Source organism: Scleropages formosus, chromosome 4 (assembly GCF_900964775.1).
Source record: "Scleropages formosus chromosome 4, fSclFor1.1, whole genome shotgun sequence".
NCBI lineage: Eukaryota > Metazoa > Chordata > Actinopteri > Osteoglossiformes > Osteoglossidae > Scleropages > Scleropages formosus.
Genome location: NC_041809.1, coordinates 7,929,019 through 7,949,853, shown reverse-complemented (window position 1 = coordinate 7,949,853; position 20,835 = coordinate 7,929,019). Strand labels below are relative to the sequence as shown.

Here is a 20,835-nt window from a genome sequence, read left to right as displayed (position 1 = left end):
AAGTTAGATTTAAGACTAATTCGAAATATCAAGAACTGGAAATTTGTTGTTTCCTCGCACTCCTGTTCAGTCCCAGTATTTGATCGATTCATCATCGGTTTATCCCATAATCACGTGCAACATCCCCTCTTGCTGTTGGTCACCAGAACTCAGGGACACCAGTCCCACACTCCATTTCTTTAGTGCATTTGTTGGATGGCCGTATAATCACCTGTTGCATTTGCGCCACAATAAAACAAGTTTAAGAAAACAGGTCAGTGAAAAAATGCTGTTTGAAATAAAATACCTTTGAAAATTCACACTTCAGCTGAATATACATTATAATTATAAATTGTGCTCTTTCAAATCAATTTATAAGTGTAGGATGTGCCTGAAAATGGAAATGGTGTTTTTCGAAGCGCTAGTAAATGGGATCTCTACATCTCTCCTTGAACAGGTCTTCCAGAAGGAGCTGGGCAAGCGAACGGGCAGCGTGCAGGCTCTGAAGCGCTCGGCCCGCGAGCTCATCGAAAATAGCCATGACGACTCCTCGTGGGTCAAGGTTCAGATGCAGGAGCTGAGCACACGCTGGGAGACGGTGTGCGCCCTCTCTGTGTCCAAGCAGGCGCGGCTGGAGCAGGCACTGTGCCAGGTGCGTATGGCCTGCCCTGCCCTCCCCCCCCCGCGTCAGGCCGTGTTCCCGCCAATCTCCACCCCTACCCCCAACCGCGGCTCAGCTGCCTGGGGCTTAGTCACAGCTCGCAGCCGTGGACCCGATGCTGTCTTCTCCTCAAGGGTGCAAGGGGGGAGTCATAACTGTGAGCTTCCTGATCCCCTGTCTTCAGTTGTTATATAAGAGCAGCCTTTCAGGTGATGGAATAAACATTATTAAACCCTGAGGGCCTAGTCAGGGTGTACAAAAGCTTCCAAGCGCACCGGACAAAGGTTCCCTGCACTGTCTCGTTTGATGGATTGTCCTGTTGGGGCCTTCAGCATCATGCTGGGGCTAGGCGGTGACCCTGTGTGACCCCTGTGTGACATCTGTCTGGCCTCTGCACTCCCAGGCAGAGGAGTTCCACTCCACGGTCCACATCCTGCTGGAGTGGCTGGCCGAGGCCGAGCAGAGCCTGCGTTTCCATGGCGCCCTGCCCGACGACGAGGATGCCCTCCGTGCTCTTATTGACCAGCATAAGGCAAGTGCAGCTGCATCTCGCACAGCATGAGGAAAATATACTTCTATAAGACTAAAGGGGATTGGTGTGACTGTCTAAAAACAGCATGTGGTTTTTGATTAATATTAGTATTTATTCATAATTCAGCGAATGCAAAACAACTTGTAATGTTAGGAATGTGCTCATAATTATACACCCCTTTATACAGCTGGATAATTTTTACCAGAGTAATTCAAGGTAGGTATTCAAGGGGTGGCAGCCCAGTTCCTTAGATTGCAAGGCAATGACTTCAACCAGTACATCACCTGCTGCCTTCATGAGAGCTTTAAAAGCAAAAGCCTGAAGGCGCTGTTGGGATTGAGCCTAGCTATTGTGATTGAAAGACAGAAAGCAAGTAAGTGACAGCAAGTATTTATTAAAATGAGTAATGGGTGGAACATTATATTTTACGTCATAATAGTGCCTTCATTGTAGATGTAACAAGAGCAAGTAGCCTGACCTCCACTGTAATGTAATAGCCTACTTATGGTATAAAATCATCACTTGGCAACACATATAAGAGAGTGCCATCGATTTTAACATATGTGAAACGTATCCAGACATTGATTAGAATGTAGTTAGGGTGTAGCTTAAGTGCACTTTTAAAAAAAAAACCTTCCACCAGTCATAAGGTGGTTTGTAGCTTTGCCACAATTGTGCTCTGTAATTTTTTTTTTTAAATATTAATTTTGTCATTATTGGATTATTTTGGAAGTAATCTGGTACAAACCAAAATAAAAAATCCTCAGCCTTTCTGCTCTACATTGTGAGGTTGTTTAGAAAAAGTGCTGCCTGTGGCACGTCTCAGCCTTTCCATGTGTGCTTTCAGGTTGTCTTTCGATGAAATTCCTATTATATTGAGTTCTCTGTGAGAATGATCTCAGTGATGTATAAATCAGAAACAGTCTGCACGGTATTGCTGTTTGCTTCAACATAATTAGGCATTGATCTGTCTGAGGAACGACTCGTTGGCCGATGATCTTTGGATTCCTCCGCCGCAGACATCGCCAGTCATTAATGGGAAACATGTCTTGTGCTCTTGCAGGAGTTCATGAAGAAGCTCGAGGAGAAGCGTGTGGCTCTGACCAAAGCTACTAGCATGGGTGAAGCCATCCTGGCCATATGCCACCCGGACTCCATCACCACCATCAAGCACTGGAATACCATTATTAAAGCACGATTTGAGGAGGTCAGTACAATGCCATCCAGGAACTGACTCAGAAGCCATGGTGTTGGAGCGACATGAAAATAAGTAACAAAGAATTTTTTTGAGGGGATCCAGTGATACAAAGTTCTAAATAAACCAATAATGTCAAACTGATGGCTTATAAAATTTATAAGAACCTTATAAAAACCTTGCTGTTTTGCATTAAGTCATAGTAAGGAATAGTGTAGCATTATGGTACCTTCAGGAGTTGTACAAACAGAAATTAGGAGCATTGTCAGATAACCTGGGGTCCTCCTGGGTGGCTGTTTTCTTGTCCTCATGAACTTAATGGTGTCATGGTGTGGATCCCTCCAGGTCCAGGCTTGGGCAAGGCAGCACCAGCAGAGGTTAAGCAGCGCCCTGAGTGAGCTACTTGCCACCCAGGAGTTGTTGGAGAAGCTACTAGGCTGGCTGCAGTGGGCCGAGACCACCTTGAACGAGAAGGACAAGGAGCCCCTGCCTCAAGAGATCGAGGAGGTCAAGGCGCTCATCGCCGAGCACCAGGTGAGGAGGACATATCTGTTTTGTATTGGAATTTGAAGAGTTAAGTGGATTGGGGAGGATATTAAGCAATTCGTATCATCTAAAAATACCACTTTTCCACTTTCTGGTAGACTTTCATGGAAGAAATGACTAGGAAACAGCCAGATGTTGATAAAGTCACCAAGACTCACAAAAGGAAGGCGGAAACCCCAATGCAGTCCCAAATCCCTGTCCTGGACAAAAGTCGAACTGGAAGTAAGGTCCCCCTGAGGGTGTCAAAGGTCTCCGTGTGCACCATCTGGCCAGGTCTTGGTGCTAGGCAACCACTAACAACATCCTCATAGTTCAACTTTTAAAATATGTAAAGACAGGCTGCTGGACTTATTTTGCATGGAGTGGAAGAAATTACACTGAAGTCAAGGTCTTATACTGTGTTTAATTGCTGAGTCGACCTGTGTTTTCAAAACCTCAGGAAAGCGTTCACCCACGCAAGGAATGTACCCATCAGCATCCCAGGCCCAAATTGAGACCAAGAACCCCAGAGTCAATCTCTTGGTCAGCAAATGGCAACAAGTGTGGCTGCTGGCCCTGGACCGCCGAAGGAAGCTCAATGATGCAATGGACAGACTGGAGGAGGTAGTGCATCACTTGGATGACTGTCATATGACTATGTCAGGGGGGCACGGTGGTGCAGTGGGTTAGACCTCGTCCTGCACTCCGGTGGGTCTGGGGTTTGAGTCCCGCTTGGGGTGCCTTGTGCCGGACTGGCGTCCCGTCCTGGGTGTGTCCCCTCCCCCTCCAGCCTTATGCCCTGAGTTGCTGGGTTAGGCTCCGGCTCCCCGCGACCCCTCTTGGGACAAGCGGTTCAGACGGTGTGTGTGTGTGTGTGTGACTATGTCAGAGCTAGTGGTCTTATTAGTCCCTGATGAAGTGTTCAGTTACCATTATTATAAATTAGATAGATAGATAGATAGATCGGTTGATTGGTTTCAACAATCATTAATATTACTCCCGCTACTTCATTTACAAAGGTAATGTGTTCACTGGCAGAAGTCTTTAAATCGAATAAGCATTTCCTATTTAACCTCGTAATTTAGAGGAAATTTCTTTTTTCAGAGATTTTTTTTTTTCTGTTTTTCACAAAACGTTAAAAAATACGATAATCTGTAAGAAAATAACGTTACAGTAGCATCTACAAGTATTATGTAATCAGTGGAAATTGCCTTACATTGCTTTTTATCTTCCATGTCTTTCTTTGTACGTGACATTTACCTTGTATTTGTTTATTTCGCAGATTCTTTTCTCCATAGTGATTTACTAAGAGTTAGTGCATAAAAACAACACATCACGATCACACAGATGCAGTGTGTCAACTAAGTAACAGTCCACCTAAATACTGGCATAGTTTAGCAAGAAGCTCATCTATATCTCCATATCCCCTCTCCCTCTGACAAAATTAACATCATAATGGAGTCACAGATAAAGTAATCTCTAGTGACAAGCACCATCTGTAGCATCCCGTAAAATTATCTGCAAAGTGCTCATGTGGATCTTCATCAAGTATGTAATCATGCTGACTTAGTCAGAGGTAAAAGTTTAGCTGGAATAGGGGGGTTTTGAATCCTTCTTTTTAAGAAGACAGTGGCACAAAAAATAATTCAGACATAATTTTTAAATATTGTCAAATGTTTTTTTTTTTCAAAAAAGCAAAAATGTGACGTAACAAAAAATTATGCATATACTAAATATAATTTGGAAAAGTGAAAATTTGTTTTTAAATACAGTAACAAGAAATTTGCATACTTATTTAGAAACTTCATCATTACTAATTGAGTTATGAGGTATACAAGGTTGCCTATACTGATTAAGAAGCCGGTTTTTGTAGCTTAGACCAGGGTTCCAGTCAGGATTACGGTATTAGCTTACTGTGACCAACAGTCGCGTAGTCATGGAACATGTTGTGCGTCATTCCACTGAAAGGAGAGGGTTTATATCATTCGAGGTCTCTGAGCTGGCCACTCTGTCAGCACCTGATCGCACAAACTTGCTGGTTGCGTGCTTTGAGACGCTTCGCTTCTCCGGTTGCACTGAAAGTTGAAGGTCTCTGGCGCCTTTGGCTTGTGTCATAGGCTCAGAATATGTGAACAATGACTTATGATTTGGAACTACTTGCTCTCTGCTTTCTGGCATAGGAGAGTTGGGAGGTTAGACAGAGGCTAGCGTTGGAGCAAGGCTTGCTGAGATTGTGAACTCTTGATCTGCATGTTCTCCTCAATGCCTCTATTGCAAGTTTAGTCCAGCCTGTTGCTCCTTCAAGTCCAGAAAAATAAAAGGTCCCTGGTTGTCTTCTCAGTTGAAGGAGTTTGCCAACTTTGACTTTGACGTTTGGCGGAAGCGATACATGCGCTGGATGAATCACAAGAAATCTCGTGTGATGGACTTCTTCCGCCGCATCGACAAGGACCAGGATGGCAAGGTCACGAGGCAGGAATTCATTGATGGCATCCTTTCCTCCAGTAAGTTTCCGTTCTGTTTGGTCAGCAAGACAAAGTCGGTGAAAGTGGAAAACTCAAAGCCCATGGGGCTAACTGTGTTTGGCTCTTTGTCTTGCCCACCCCAACGTAGAGTTCCCCACCAGCCGGTTGGAAATGAGCGCTGTGGCAGACATCTTTGACCGAGACGGAGACGGCTACATTGATTACTACGAGTTCGTGGCCGCCCTTCACCCCAACAAGGACGCATACAAACCTCTCACCGATGCAGACAAAATTGAGGATGAGGTATTTGGCTCTGAGCTCTTCTAAAGATGCAACATGAATGTGTCTCAAAAGAAATAATTCCTTTGTTTATTATTGCGTAAAATTCGTATGTGCTGACTGTCCATGTTATTTCTTCTCAGGTTACACGACAAGTGGCAAAGTGTAAATGTCCGAAGCGATTCCAAGTGGAGCAAATCGGAGCCAACAAATACCGGGTAAAACATCCCAATCGCCCAGCCACTCAGTTCATACACTGTCAAACCAGCATTGTCGTTTTGATGTATCAAGGCGGAGAATATTCGCCTCGACAATGTAATAGCTGTCGGCTAATTCGATAAGCGTAGAAGTAGCTATTTAGCGCAGCCATGCATGTTCCCACGATTGATTCGGGAGGCCCTTTTTCTGAGAGCGGACCGGACGGCACTGTCCGTGTCTGTTAAGGCCTCTGATTCAAGACGTGAAGAATGCAGCCACCAGACACAAGGCAAGGAGGCTGCCTGTGTTTATCCGCGATGATGAAAAGTATGGTTGAAGATAGAGGGATGGCGACTTTAATAGTGGAAAACTGGCTTTTTCCCCCTCCCTCACCTCACTCTGTTAAATATCTCCCAAGCTGGACCTCTGTGTACTACTTTGCCTTTGCCAAAGTGTATGACTCAATACATTTTGTATGCACTTACACATTGTGCTGTTTGATGAGCAATGTGTCCTTGCATTAGAAGTGCTGGATTCAATTTATATTAGTGTCAGTTTTTAACAGGCAAACTGTGGTACTGAACAGTACAAATATTAACCAGTTCATGCATGAAAGATATAGTAATCATAAAAAACCCTAATAATATAGTAAACATAAGATGTTTTGGAATGTACTATCAATATACACTGTGGCATAGAGGTTTTAAAAACTTTTTTTCAATGCCAAACACTAATATATTTTATTGTTTTTATTGTTCTCCCCATCAATAGTTCTACCTTGGAAATCAGGTATATTTGAACAGTATTTCTTTCTTTTTGTGGTGCAGTGTTATGCTTAATTGTGTCACTTTGGGGAAAAAATATATATTTTTTTCCCCTCCTGGTCTATTATTGTCTATAAGCTTTTCAGACTCCTTAAGGGAACAAATGAGATTTGAACTCAGAAGCGGATAGGCCAGAGGAATGCTTTCTGCCGCCCTTGATCCTGAAAGGCTTACCCTCCTCTGGAGCTTGGCGTAATATCTCAGAGCAGCTGTTCAGGTGGTGTTTCCGCCGGCACGGATTCCCGCGGCATTGAACGGGGTCCAGCCAGGCGTGGGAAAGCAGTGGGTGCAGGTGGATGGCTTTGGAAGCCCTCCATTAGGCCTCGCTGTTTGTTCTGCCCTCACAATAGGGGTCCTACCCCGACAATGGGGCCGCTGTCATGGATACACCTTGACAAATATTGCGCTCCGGCCCCACCTTGCGAAACCTTTGTGTGATATGCAGAGGCGGGGAGGTTGCTGATGACTGCAGAGATGCACCGCAAAAGCTGTCAGCCCTCAATGGATATTGTGGGAGAGCGGCAGAAAGTGTTCCTTTTACTTTTGGTTATAATGTTTCACTGTCAATATGCATAAATGTTGTGTCTCAATTTGCACTGTAAAAGTGTGGAAAAGTGATAAAAAGATGTAACCAATGTGGCCGCTTAAGGTCAATGATTATTGTTTTAAATACTGAACGGTAAATTGTATAATTAAGTGCACATTACTGCTTATCTGCTTTTGAGTTATCAGCTCAGTATGGATGAGTAACATACAGGTAGTCCTTGATTTACATTTACAACAACCCAGACTTACGATGGCCGTCCCTTTAGCCTTATATTATTTTTGAGTCTCGACATTTGGTTATGTTTAACAACGGCCGCTGCATCTGCTGTACAGTAACATTGGCTGGATGCACCAAGACACTGTATTTCTTATTGACTCAGTGTTTCTATCAGCCATTGCGTTTTATTTACTGAAAGCCTTATTTGTGTTTCAGTACAAATTACTGTTTTTCAGTGGCTAAAATATTAGTATTCTGGTGGTGTAGAAACGGCAACGGTGGAAGAAAACAGATTTAGCAATAAAATTGAAAATAACAGTGCAGGATTAAAATATTATGCTATATTTATATTATCTTTAATTGTATATCAGTATTATTCAAACATGAATAATTTATGAAAGTAGTAATAAATTATAATTTGTGAATAAGATAGGGACAATTAAACATTATGTAATGCAGCATAAGGGTATTTGCGACTCACAGAAAAATCAAATTACGACCAGGTCGTCAGGACAGAACCTGTAAATTGAGGACTACCTGTAATGTGTATATTTTTTCAGTTGCCTGTCCAATACATTCCTTTTCTGCTTATCCATTGTTACTGTTGGGCAGCTTTGGCATTTAATGCTAACTTTTTTTTACACTTTCCTTTAATGCTTTTGCGAGTTGCCTGCAGTGACTTACCACTGAACTGACTCTCTTGGGTCTCCGCGGTTCAACGTTATTATGTCTTCTTTTAAAAAAGCTGGTCAAACTTTTTGTTTTTCTTACTTTTCTGCTTGTTCTCCAGTTTATCTAAGGTGTAATGAGATGAATGTGAAGACGTTGTCCTGCGCAGGAGCAGATGCATGCTGCAAAGCCAGCCTTCATTTATCATATAGGCGTAAAGGCCCCGTGCTTTCTGAAGCTCATGACATACAGTGCCTGCTGAAAAGTTTGAGTGCACCTACTGGAAACCAGTTTGTTTTCCCTTAAAGTCTTGTGTGAGCAAGTTCGATTCGGAGAAAGGAGGCGCCATATCTTCCCAGCTCTTCCGCAGCAGTTCCCAGAGGTGTAGGACACCTGTGCGTTGCTTTGCTTTCACTCTTCCCGCCAGTTCCTCCCATATAAGTGCAGCATAGCCGAGGTTGCCTGGGTGTACTCAAACTTTTGACGGGCACTCTTAAGTACATTATGTTTTGGTGGTAGGATTTAACTTGGAGGACAGTGGGGGTTGTACGGTAATATAAGTGCAGTGAGTTTGTATGTTGTAACTTGTTTTGTTTTGACCCATGCATTTTATGTCATGTAAGCCAATCTCTTTTCCATTGGGTGCTGCCAACATCTACTGAATCAATTCTTTTAACAGTTTGGTCTCGTACACTGCTTACATGACCCCTTATTCGCCGATGAGACAGTAGCATACAGGGACAATCAAAATGTAACCCCCCAACTACACGTTGCAGTTTTGGAAAGCTGTATCCTGGTAAATGGTTATTCTTCAGCGTTTGTTGTGACTTTCCTGCCAGATCATTCTCCAGAAATCATCTCTCTTATCTGATCACCAAATTCACCAGTGAACATTAAATCATCACCTGGGTCATGTTATGAGACAAGTGTTATAATCCTAAAATAAGAGGCTGTTTAGTGACACGCGTCTACTAGAGGGTCATCAAACTGTGGTGGTGTTGAGTGTTACACTGTGGTTGGTTATTGATTAGACATGATTGATCCCCGATAGGACCATCCCACATTTCGTTTCTCCGTGTCCCATTGGACCTTAGCCGCCTTGGTTCTGCATTGTCGTAAACACATCCGTTTTGAATATGGTGATTGGTAGTGATAGATTGATAGTGCCACCGTTCTTGTTGTCGATCCGCAGGAGATTTCTGTTCACTTTTTCTTTTCAGTACAGAAAGCATGAGGCCATACCTGTCGTTCTGTGTATGAAACAAGTCTTCCCTGGCCATATCCAACTGGCTGACTTGCAAGCGAATCGCACTTAAACACCATTCCAGTTCGCACTGCTCACCAGTCACATCCACGCAGGCCTCCCAACTTCGGGGTCCCTGATACAACATCTGTTAGAGTTGTTTCGCAAAACGATGCGCGAACAATGCTGCGGCGCTCCCTAGTGGCACCAATCTAAATATTCCACAGTATCTGCAGTAGTGACGTATCGTTCACACGTAGAGTAAATATTTCACAGTCTCTCCAAATAAAATGTATACACATTTTAATACAGTTTTAATTTCTGTGGAACCAAAATATGACTGACTTCATGTTGCGTGTTGCTCATTCAAAAGATGAATCACGTGAAAAGCAGTGATTTTGTGTAACATTATCTGAGCACAGAAAAATGTGTATACATTTCTGACACATTCTGTATGCGTACTACATATAAACACATAATATTATACTATATGTAGAGAATAATACCATATAAAGCGAAAAAATATTATAGAATCACATATCTGGAGCATAAGATGTTCTCTTTACATTTGGAGAGTTCTATAGATTTTCAAAGACTTTTTAGATTTTTTTCTTTTTTTTCCCCCTTTTTTTTTTTTTTTTAAATTTAAGACATGTTTTTACACTCAAACCAACGTAGAAACTGTGCACACGGTTTAAATTCCAAAGTTTTAACCAGTTGGATTGACCTTCCATCTGTGTCCCCGGTGTCCCTGGGAATGAAGCATTACCCTTGTTATTGTGTGACTATCCTGCTACTCGAACTGAGCAACAAGAGAAAGAAACCAGTCCACAAATTTCGAAATAATTCATATTAAGCATATTTTATCATCAATGTATATTTTATACAGGTACTTTTGCATAATTTAAATTGGTCACTGGTGATCTGGATTGATTCTGTCCACTGAATTTGAATTGATCCATCAATTTTTGAACGATTTCATTTTGAAATGAAGGAGCACTCCGCTGCTCAAATGATTAAAATAAATTATTTCCTCGCCAAAATGTACCTGAATTTGAGAACGAATAAGTAGCATCACAGCACGTTATAATGTTGTTAAATCAGTGCACCTCCGTGATTCCTTTGACGAGGGGCTGCGGTTGTGTCCTGGTGCTCCTTGCGTTGCACAGTTGGCTTCTGAACACCTCTGTGGTTGTGGCAGCTGCCGGACGGCGGAGCCCCTCTGGTCTCATTTGTTCTCCTGCTCCGACCCCCCTTCCCCCTTTCCAGTTCGGAGACTCTCAGCAGCTGCGTCTGGTGCGGATCCTCCGCAGCACGGTCATGGTTCGAGTGGGAGGCGGTTGGATGGCGCTGGACGAGTTCCTGGTGAAGAACGACCCGTGTCGAGGTGAGTCACCGTCCCGCTTCGTCGCGAGCGGGCCGCGCGCCGGAAGACACCCGCCACCTTCATCACACCCTTACGCACATTCCTCATAATCAGATTAGTCTAAGCAACGTATACAATACATTCTGATTACATGCTTCGTGTACTTTTTTTTAACGCTACACATAATGTTTATACTGTAATGGGCAGCAGCCATGTGCAGAAGATGCACTAACTACTTTTGACACATAAGACATGCAAGAAGACGTTGTGTTGTTGCTGTAAGTTCTGAATACTGCTGAGATTTTATTAAGTGTTACTTTGTGTGTGTGTGTGTGTGTGTGTGTGGAGGGGATGGGGGCGTTATGTGCAGCAGTTGCTTTGGTAAAGCCAGCATTTACTCTCATGCTTTCTGGACGGCTGGATGTGAACAGCTTGCGGTCTCTTGCCTGTTAAGTTTCTCTCGTTGTATTTTCTCGTATTTATTTATTTACTTACTTATCGATTTGTTTTCCTGCTAAACGTGCCTACTGCTTTCCTCGTGACAACAATCCTGTGCCATTTCTTTCTAGTTCATCACCACGGGAGTAAAATGTTGCGCTCGGAATCAAACTCTTCAATTACTCAGTCTCCTATAGGTTGGCAACTCTCACACTTTCTCTCCTTGCTCCATCCCGGTGGTATGTGTGCACCTGCCTGTGCCTGTGCGTGCGCACGCCTGCGTGTGAGTGCGTGTGCGCGACTGCGTGTGTTCATTGCGGCGGCGTCACCTCCATCAACGGGCTTTACTCGTCATCTGTGTATGTTTCTGTCGCTTCCACTTGTGTGCGCGCCAAAGTGTTTCTTTGCATGCCGTTCACTTGCACTGAGCGTCATCTGCATTCGGACCCACGCTTCACCTCTGGGTGGGTGGGGGGGGGGTCCTGGTGTTTGCGCCATCTCTGAGCTGCCTTCCTCTGCAGTGCTGTGCCGTTGGCTTGCTGTCCAGCTGCAGTGTCACCTGCGCTCCCGAGCAGAGCATGACAGGGTCTCGGTGAAAGGCACAAATCGCAGGCAAAATCTTGATGTACCGATCACAATTTTTGATACTGAATCTATGGTGGCATGTTTTAGGTCTTGGTTGTCCACCAAAGCCGTCTCTAGCCGTTTCACTAGTTCGTGGTTTCGGCGGCCTAGAGCATATCCCGGACGCATAGCGCATGAGGCAGGGTACACCATGAATGGGATGCCCGTTCATCACAGAGCGTGCACACACACACACACACACACACACACAATATAAGGGCAGTTTAGAGTCTCCAGTTCACCTGAAACATGTGTTTTGACTGTGTGGACGAAACCCACACAAACACGGAAAGAACCTGCGAACTCCACATATTTTTTGAAAAATTAATTGTAACAGTTGGTTATCATTAATAAGAATGATTATGGTACATTGTACAGTCTTTACTAGGGTATCGCAGTACAGTGCAGCGTTAGTTTTCAATGGTTTGTTTTTTTTTTTGGTAACTACAGCAACTGAGGATATTGAAGGTTATTTTGTTGAGCGTTCACTCCATTCTCATATGTCATGTCATGCTGTTTGTTTGGGATAAGATTTGTGTTACAAGAGACACAAAGGGGATCTGAAATTGTAGCCTCTGGAATTCAGATCAGATGGCTTACGTGGCGGTCATGTTCACTGTGGTTTGTTGTGTCCATCTGTGCAGTTACTAGAGTAAATATGGCTTAGGTTCCTCATTGTGATGACAAAATGCATGTTCTTCATTCACATTGTGGTGTTGGCTTCAATTTCCAAACTCAGTCTGTGCCCAGCGAGTTTGGCCTTATTTTAGCTGTGCTTTCTCCTATAATAGCAGGCCATAGATATACCTTTTAACACGTTAAAGTTCTTGCCTGCGTGACGTGGTTGAAGCCAGCGTGGGTTTCTTACCATGTTGTGCTGATGTTCTGAACTTTTCCCTCAGCTAAAGGCAGGACGAACATGGAGCTCCGAGAGAAATTCATTCTCCCGGAGGGCCCCACGCAGGTGATGGCGAGCTTCCGGTACAGGGGTCGGAGGTCACGGCCTTCTTCCAGAGCAGCCTCTCCGAACAGGTCCAACTCTAGTCAAAGTTGTCCTGTGCAGCCAAACCCTGTTGTGACAGGCACTCCCAAGGTGAGCCGTACACACCTAAGCCGCTCTTCTTCTTTAATTTGCCTCTAGATCTCTTTGATTCTTGCTCATGTTAATTTACTACATACACACATTGCACCGAAGAGCAACTGAACACCGGCTCCTCAGCACACACACACAATTCTTAGCAGAGCTCTGATTATACTTTGATTTGTTTGCGAATCTAAAGTTACTTTGACCAGTAAGTTGCTATCAATAATATACAGGTGGCCCCTGATTTATTATGGGGTTATGTTCTGCGAAACCCATCATAAATTGAAAATACTGTAAGTCGAAAATGCATTTAATACACCTAACCTATCGAATGTCATAGCTTAGCATAGATGCGATGGCCATTACAGGCTTGCCGCCTTCATGCTGGGCAATTATCTTGAGTTTCTCCTCAAGAGTAATTGCCCTCCTTTCCTTCTTCCCACCAGTAGCAGGAGACACAGATGGGCGTTTCTGTGACATTATGGATGTACAAAATACAACCGCATGACCGACTGGGAGATGCGGATCGCTGCCGCTGCCCAGCATCGCGAAAAAGTACCGCATATCGCTTGCCTGGGAAAAAAATCAAAATTCAAAATTCAAAGTACGGTTTCTACTGAATGTTTGTCTCTAGCTCACCATCGTAAAGTCGAAAAATCGTAAGTCGAACCATCGTAAATCAGGGACCACCTGTATCAGTAATACGCCCCTCAATTAATTTACTAGTTAGGTTCTGTAAAAACATGGGATACAGCTCCGCTAAATAAAGAAATTACAGTTTAACACTTCTTATTTAAAAATGTATTAACTCTTAGCTACAGTAAAATTAAAACAAATGCTAAAGGACTGATAATAAAATGCGTTTAATATATTGTCAGTTGTTGAGTGAATCATCCATAGACGTGAAATGTTTGTCATCTTGTTAACGATCATCGACGTGAAGGAAGGAGCATCAGACATAATTTTTTCCATATCATCCATTATTTCATTGATTCATGAATGCATTCATTATTTGAAAGGTGTAGTGACTGACAGAAAAGAAGTCGTTGAGTAAACTTCTCATTTTCAGTTTCACGTAATTTCCCAAATTATTTGAAATGTTCATAAATTTACAGCATCAGTCAAAAGTTTGAGTACACATGCTTGAAACCAGACCTGTGATTCGGGGGGGGAGGTCAGTCTTATGGACCAGCGAATCAAAAAGACAAATATTTGGGTCCAACCACTGACTGTTTGTAGGAGCGCATGAGTTGTATCTGTGCGGTTCCCACTGTCCAGAATGGAGGAGCAGAGTGATGGGCTGGGCCTGCTTTGCTGGTCACGCCACACTGTTGGCGATCGATATTAAGTCCACGGTGATCCGAACCAGCACGGTACTTCAGAGATTTGTCATTTCGTCTGGATTACGAGGGCAGTCCTTCGTATTCCTGCAAGGCAACAACCCAAAATGCAGCTCGGAGCTGTGCAAAAACAAAAAAATTTCCAGTGGAAGAAAGTTGAGCACTCAATTATTAACAAAATTAATGATCCGAATGTAAAACATTGTCAATTATGAACAATTTTGCAGCAAGTGTGCTCAAACTTTTGACATACACTTCACCTTTGTTTCACCTTCTCCCTAACCTTTGTTTTTCTCATAGTTTTTCGTTTCTTTGATTTGCAGCCGTTTAGCCATTTCACTGTCATTCCGTGTTGTCTCGGTTTGGTGTTCTCCGTCTGAACCCCCCTGTGTTTTGATTTTGCCATTATTCCTCACAGACTCCCCAACATTTAACCCGCAATTATGATAAACCGTGGCTGACAAACAGCAAATGCTCCACGCCTCTTAAATCCTCCGACTCCTTTGAGAGCCAAGGTTCATCTACAGAGGTATATCGTGGGAACGCTCACGACGAAGGCCCTTCGTTTCCTTACTAACTTCTCCAGCGCTAAGACGCCCCAAATATTGATCAGCTGAAGTCCCCAGGCACTGCCTAATAACATATGTATATGATGGCATGTACTATTGCACTCTTAATGATTACTGTCAAATCTGGAACAGACCTGGACTGTTGATTATTGTATTGCATAAAATACAATAATTTGCAACCAGATCCTTTATTCGTACTTCTCCAAAAGGAAGAAGTCTGTTTGGTCGACTTCAGCTGTGTAATGAAGCTCACTCCTGTGAAAAACTAATAAGTAGATTTTTTAATCAATTATAATAATTATTATTATCAATTAATTATTAATTATTTTTTAAATGTATTATTATTTCATATTTAGCCTTAAGCTTTACTAACTGCACTAAGTGATGTTGCTGTTTACTTTGCTGTTTGTTCCTCTTGCAAAATATTTTTCACTCCTGTAAAAGTGTGGTAGGTACAGCAGCAAGAGAATTAAAATGTGTGTGTGTGTGTGTGTGTGTGTGTGTGTGTGTGTATGTGTGTGTGGAAAATCTTAAAATAAAAAGGCTGGTTACTACGGAAACAGGTAGGGCTGTGGGTACATCTGCCCTTCAGTTGTGGGTATGTCTTTCATACCTGAGCTCATCCTTTCTGCAGCTGCCAAATTGTGCGTCTTCATTCAAATATTTTGAAATGTTTTTTTCTTTTTTTTCCTTAACCAGAGTTATTTCATTTCACTCCATTAATCTCTTCCATAACAATGCACGTTTGCTTCACCCAGTATATATAATCTTATTTTATATATATTTATTTAATAAAATTTTTATTATGTACATATATAAAAAGTATATCTAATTATATATAATTTTATGTGTATATATATATATATATATATATGTATATATATATGTATATATATATATATATATATATAAGGGCCTTTATGAGTTTCCAGATAACTATATATACACATATATGCATATATATATATATATATATATATATATAGATATACTATATATATAGTTTTGTGTTTGGGGCTCTATTCTTTGCCCTGTCCCCTTATCAAACATAGTGCGTGGGCTCGGTGAGAAGTAAAACCCACATTGCTGTGCTTCTGTACAAATAGCTTTTGGAGCAGCATGTGTTGCAAAATGAACGCAGTGCCTCCCGTGCGGAGTTGCTGCACCCCGCACTTTCTAACAACCCCCTGTTCTCCACAGAGCACGCCCATACAGGGCAGCAAGCTACGGCTTCCCGGCTATTTGTCGGGGAAAGGATTTCAGTCCGGGGAGGAGGGGACCTTGATCGCCGCTGCTGTGACGAAGGCGAGATCGCAGGCGATAGGTTTGTGCAAAAAAAAAAAAAAAAAACAATTCTTCACAATCCACGACACCGTAATTCTTGAAACAAAGTAAATCACTTTAAAATTTAAATAGATATATTGAGGCCTTTAAATAAATTTCTATTTATACAGCTGTTATCAACAGATTATTATTATTATTATTATTATTATTATTATTAATTAACAAAGGGATAAGCTATCCCTGTCTTAATGTGTCTAAGAATGTGCTGGTTTTCATTACAACTGAGCTCTTATTCACTCAGCCTTTACAGGAATTTTGACTCAATGTGATCTGGTGTAAACAGGGAATTGCTACAGGTTCATATCCCAGAAGGCCACCTATGAAAAGATTAACGCATAAATAAATATAAATAAAATGCTTAAATAAAAGGCGCCATGGTGGCGCAGTGCTGCCACCTTACAGCATTTGAGTGGTGCGACTAAACATGGGTTTGATCTCTGCTCAGTCTGTGTGGATTTCTATGCTGCTTCCTCCAGGTGCTCTGGTTTCCCCCACTGCCAAAATATGTGCTGTTCATGTGAATTGGTGACACTGAATTGTCTGTAGCGTGTGAATGTCTGTGTGGCTACCCTGTGATGGACTGGCATCCCCTCCAGGGTGTACCCTCTCTCTGGGATATGCTCTGGATCACAATGCTCCTACTCAGGTTGGGCAGTTTTTGAAACTGGATGGATGTAAAATAAAATTATTATTTAGGTTCTCAGGGCATTTTCTGACTGAAATCATGTGACGCATTTCATCAAATTTGGTCAAAGACCCAATAAATACTGAATGATTGAGAGCTCTGCTGGAATGAAAGCCAACATATACCTGGGGCAGGACGTCCTCCCGAATCTTAACCAGCAGTTTTTGGGCTCCAAGCTCATGCCCTCCAGATTGTTTAGACTGTACCTCTTCTTGCCCCCCCAGATTTGAAAAAGACACCCAGTCGACCAGGAAGCAAAGCCGGCAGCCGAGGGAGCAGCAGAAGGGGAAGCGACGCTTCAGATTTCGACATCTCCGACATCCAGTCGGTCTGCTCCGACATGTCCGAGACTGTGGCCGACTCCGGCCGACCGGGGCCCCGTGGTGGCCCCCGCCCCCACGCGGGAAAGCCCTCCAAAATCCCGACACCGCAAAGGCGATCGCCTGCTGCTAGCAAGCTGGCCAAGACCTCCAGGAGATAGTCTGGATCTGGAGGACCCCGTGGTGGGAAGGAAAGGGCATTCGGCCCATCTACACAGACACGCTGCACAATACTACATGTGCGTTGATTACTTCAAAAACAACAAAAAAAAAAACTGCAAGATGTAAAATATCATTGAGGAAAAAGATTGTTTAATATTGAGCGAGATTGGAATGCTAATGGCCTTGTGTATTTGTCTTGTATTTTATTTTATGTGAATAATGTTATGTCAAATTATAATTATTATTATTATTTTATTGATGCCATACCTGGAAAGGTTAGCAAAATTTAAAAAAATGAAAAAAAAAAAAAAACGAAAACGAAAGACTGTTGTAAGGCAAACTAACAATTTTACACACGTAAGTAACGGTAAACACTATATTTATTGCTCTGGAGCGTTGCTGAATGTACAGTACTTTCCTGGAAGCGAACCTGCACACCAAGTACAGCACAGGGCCGTACTCAAGAGTGGACAAAGCAGTTATTGAAATCTATTTAACATGCAAATACGAGCTACCAAAATGCATTACAAGGGCAATACAGTACACCTTACGCGAAACACCATGTGATTTTTAGCCTAATGTTAACGTGATGATAAGGAACTCGTGCTCCAATACGGGGGCCTTGAGCACCTATTTACCTGCGCCTGCCATTTGTGTTCTGTTTGACTCCCCTTACAGCATTGTGTGCCATTTTACTTTCTTTCAAAAAAAAAGGCAACGTTGTGGCTCTAACTAGTAGACTTTATTAAGTGCATTTGAGTCAATGTGTGGTTCATTTTGCTATGATGGACAGAAACACTGTAACCCTTTTGTAATAAATCTGCTTGCGGAAAGCTACCACAGTACAACACATTTCACTTTCTTCCATCATTCCATGCTTCCTGGTTGTCTGTTTCTTGTCCGCGCTGCCGAACCTCCGGGAGAGTCGTCCGCTGCGTGCGGTAGGGTGGGATTGCATTTTTCACCATGGCGGAAAAAAATAAAATTTGCTGAAAGTATTTGTCAGCACTTGAAGAACCTGCACAGATTGCTGAGATCCCAGTTTTTTTCTTCTTTCTCTGTTTCCCCACATCCGTTAATGAAGGTGTAACGATACAAACGTATGAATATAAATGCCTAGGTGGTGTAATGGGACCGAGGTTCTTCGAGGTCAGTGTATTAATGTGATTGTGCGACTGCAGTGAATGAACAGTGTCTGTGGGTTTGGTTAAGTGCACATAATGGCCTCGGCAGTAATTACCAATTCGATGAATCTCCGCTCGGCGATTTTTAAATTTCGAAAAATTGGTTTCATGCATGTTCATGGGTCATCATTCTTCATCTGCTTTGCACATCTGTTGGTTGCATATCGTTTCATCAAAATCATCCACTACGTTTTTTTTTTTTCCTCTAAGATTCCACAGTAGTTTAATTCATCAGCCTTAAACAGTAGAAAATTGGTAATTTGACAAATATTTTGCATTCTCCTTTAAACTACTGAATTGATTACTTAATACTTAGAAGAAAACAGGAATTGGGCTGAATCCACTGAAATGTTTTGTTGGCAATGAGCACATTTGCATTTCATTAAGAAAATTAAATTACCAAATGATATCTGTAAAAAAATAAAGCCTCTAACACTAATTCAGAAATTCAGCTATACATTCATGTAAGAATGAAATTGATCAGTGCAACAGAGTTGGTGTATTTTGTATTTTCGTTTTCCGTAGATTTTTTCCATACGAACACGAGATATGAATAAAAACAAATCACCATCCAAATGCTGGTTAATGCAAGTATATGCAATGTTTAAGAAAGCAATTATTTCTTTATTGGATTGTTATTCATTCCTCATCAATGGCAAATCTATCAGTAAATGTAGCATTTTATTATAAAGTATTAAAAAGAAAAGTGAAATTATGTGTTTGTTTATTTGGTTACTATTTTTCATTTTGGATGTGTAGTTTGACAACATATCTTATTTAAAATGTATTTAATACATTGCATTATACGTATGCCATTCCAAACCACTCATCAAATGGCAGGGTCCTTTAATGAAGAGTTTGTTCTGAAAAAATGAAACACAAAACTAGACATTTTAGACTCATCTGGGCTGCTATAATACAAATTATCTACCTGGATGTGACTTTCAAAGGATATGAAGGACATTGAATTACGTTAGGCTGATTTTTGCATTTTCCCCTCCGGTCGAAATAGTTGTATAGCTTGGCTCCACCCTTACCAACCACATCGTTGTAGTTATGAAATGTTAATCTGCAATTTATCCAGGAAATCGATGTGCTGAGAAAGCACTTTCTGGTTCGGGCACCTAATAAATCATTAAGTAACTGGTGGATTAAGGTCTTTAACCTTCGGAAACCTTCAGAACCTTATTCTTTACGTGACAACAGCTAACAGCTGATCACAATTTTGCTTAATTTTAAGGCTATCGGACTCCTTCAGATTATCATTAACTCATAAAGTAGAATCGCTTCCAGGTTAGAGGGGAACATATTGTTCTTCTTTCATGGGTTTGAAAACACTAACAATGATTGAGTGGAAGACTGTTAGGTCAACGGATGGTTTGTGTTTTGGATAACTCCTTGGGATTGTCATGGTAACTGGCCTTTGTTCGCCATGGAAAAGACGGTTTCACTCTAATTTTATTATTCCTGAGAAAAGTTTGATTAACTGTGTATTACAGCTTGCTGAAGCACAAAGCAGTAGCCTTTTAAGGTATAAAATTTTACGTGTGAGACAAGATAACACCCTGGGGTTATTTTAAATCCACTTAAATTAATTACTTGTTTCTTAAATATCTATTGAAGCTTAGCAGAATGTAGACACAGGTGCACTGTGATTCAGGGCTGCCTACAGCTATATTTGGAGTCATTGCAGCCCAAGTTAAATTATGTTTGTCAAACTCTGAGTTCAAAACACGGCAAATGCTTAAATGTTCATACTGAAAAATACGCAGCTGTGCACAGCTTCTGTTCACGGCCTGACCGATGACGTTGAAAATTAACGGCTATTAACCAAAACAAATTAACCCCACATTCACTGCCGTAATTTTCGGTAAGGACTGGCATTGTCAGGCAAAGAGACGCTGTGGACACCAGTGGGTGTAAGTAATAATGCCATGGCACCTTGATGCGAGAATGCAGGAATGCATTAGAAACACAGAGTAAATGCACTAAAGTGGGTTTTTAAAATATGGGCTTTCTTTAGTATCAGCTCCAATAACAAATTTAACCTCTATCTCTTTTAATGGTACTAATTACTGTTTTAAATTTACATTTATATTAATTTATTTAGCAGACGCTTCTCTCCAAAGCGACTTCCGATGAACTCTGTGTAGCGTTATCAGTCCACACACCTTAGATAGAAATTTATTTAAATTATTTATTTAGAAATTAAAAAAGTAAGGCCTCAGATTTTGCATTTAACTGCTAAAAAGCTGATTTGGTCCCCTATGTGCTCCAGATATTGTCCTCAGGCTGCTGTGGAAAGTGAATTTACTGCTTTAAACGGGTTAGTGTCTGAAGAAAATGTTGAGTCTGGATGTGACATACTGCACTCCTCTAAAAACGA

General features: G+C 41.9%; 1 protein-coding gene across 10 annotated transcripts in view; it reads left to right on the top strand.

Moving 5' to 3' along the window:
• Positions 1-18,135, top strand: part of dst (dystonin) — a 170,918-nt gene extending 152,783 nt beyond the window's left edge. For 3 of the 10 annotated variants that reach the window (XM_029251529.1, XM_029251531.1, XM_029251532.1), the window contains 16 exons: positions 437-631; positions 1,044-1,172; positions 2,236-2,379; positions 2,713-2,901; positions 3,012-3,135; positions 3,353-3,516; positions 5,234-5,396; positions 5,506-5,660; positions 5,780-5,854; positions 6,606-6,623; positions 10,603-10,720; positions 11,269-11,376; positions 12,664-12,854; positions 14,604-14,714; positions 15,955-16,078; positions 17,008-18,135. In XM_029251529.1, coding sequence (XP_029107362.1) covers positions 437-631; positions 1,044-1,172; positions 2,236-2,379; positions 2,713-2,901; positions 3,012-3,135; positions 3,353-3,516; positions 5,234-5,396; positions 5,506-5,660; positions 5,780-5,854; positions 6,606-6,623; positions 10,603-10,720; positions 11,269-11,376; positions 12,664-12,854; positions 14,604-14,714; positions 15,955-16,078; positions 17,008-17,264 — 2,265 coding nt within the window. In that variant the 3' untranslated portion in view covers positions 17,265-18,135. The remainder of the gene's footprint in view (positions 1-436; positions 632-1,043; positions 1,173-2,235; positions 2,380-2,712; positions 2,902-3,011; positions 3,136-3,352; positions 3,517-5,233; positions 5,397-5,505; positions 5,661-5,779; positions 5,855-6,605; positions 6,624-10,602; positions 10,721-11,268; positions 11,377-12,663; positions 12,855-14,603; positions 14,715-15,954; positions 16,079-17,007) is intronic. The other 7 variants (XM_029251530.1, XM_029251533.1, XM_018749343.2 and 4 more) reach the window with 4 other exon arrangements.
• Positions 18,136-20,835: the final 2,700 nt, after the last annotated feature.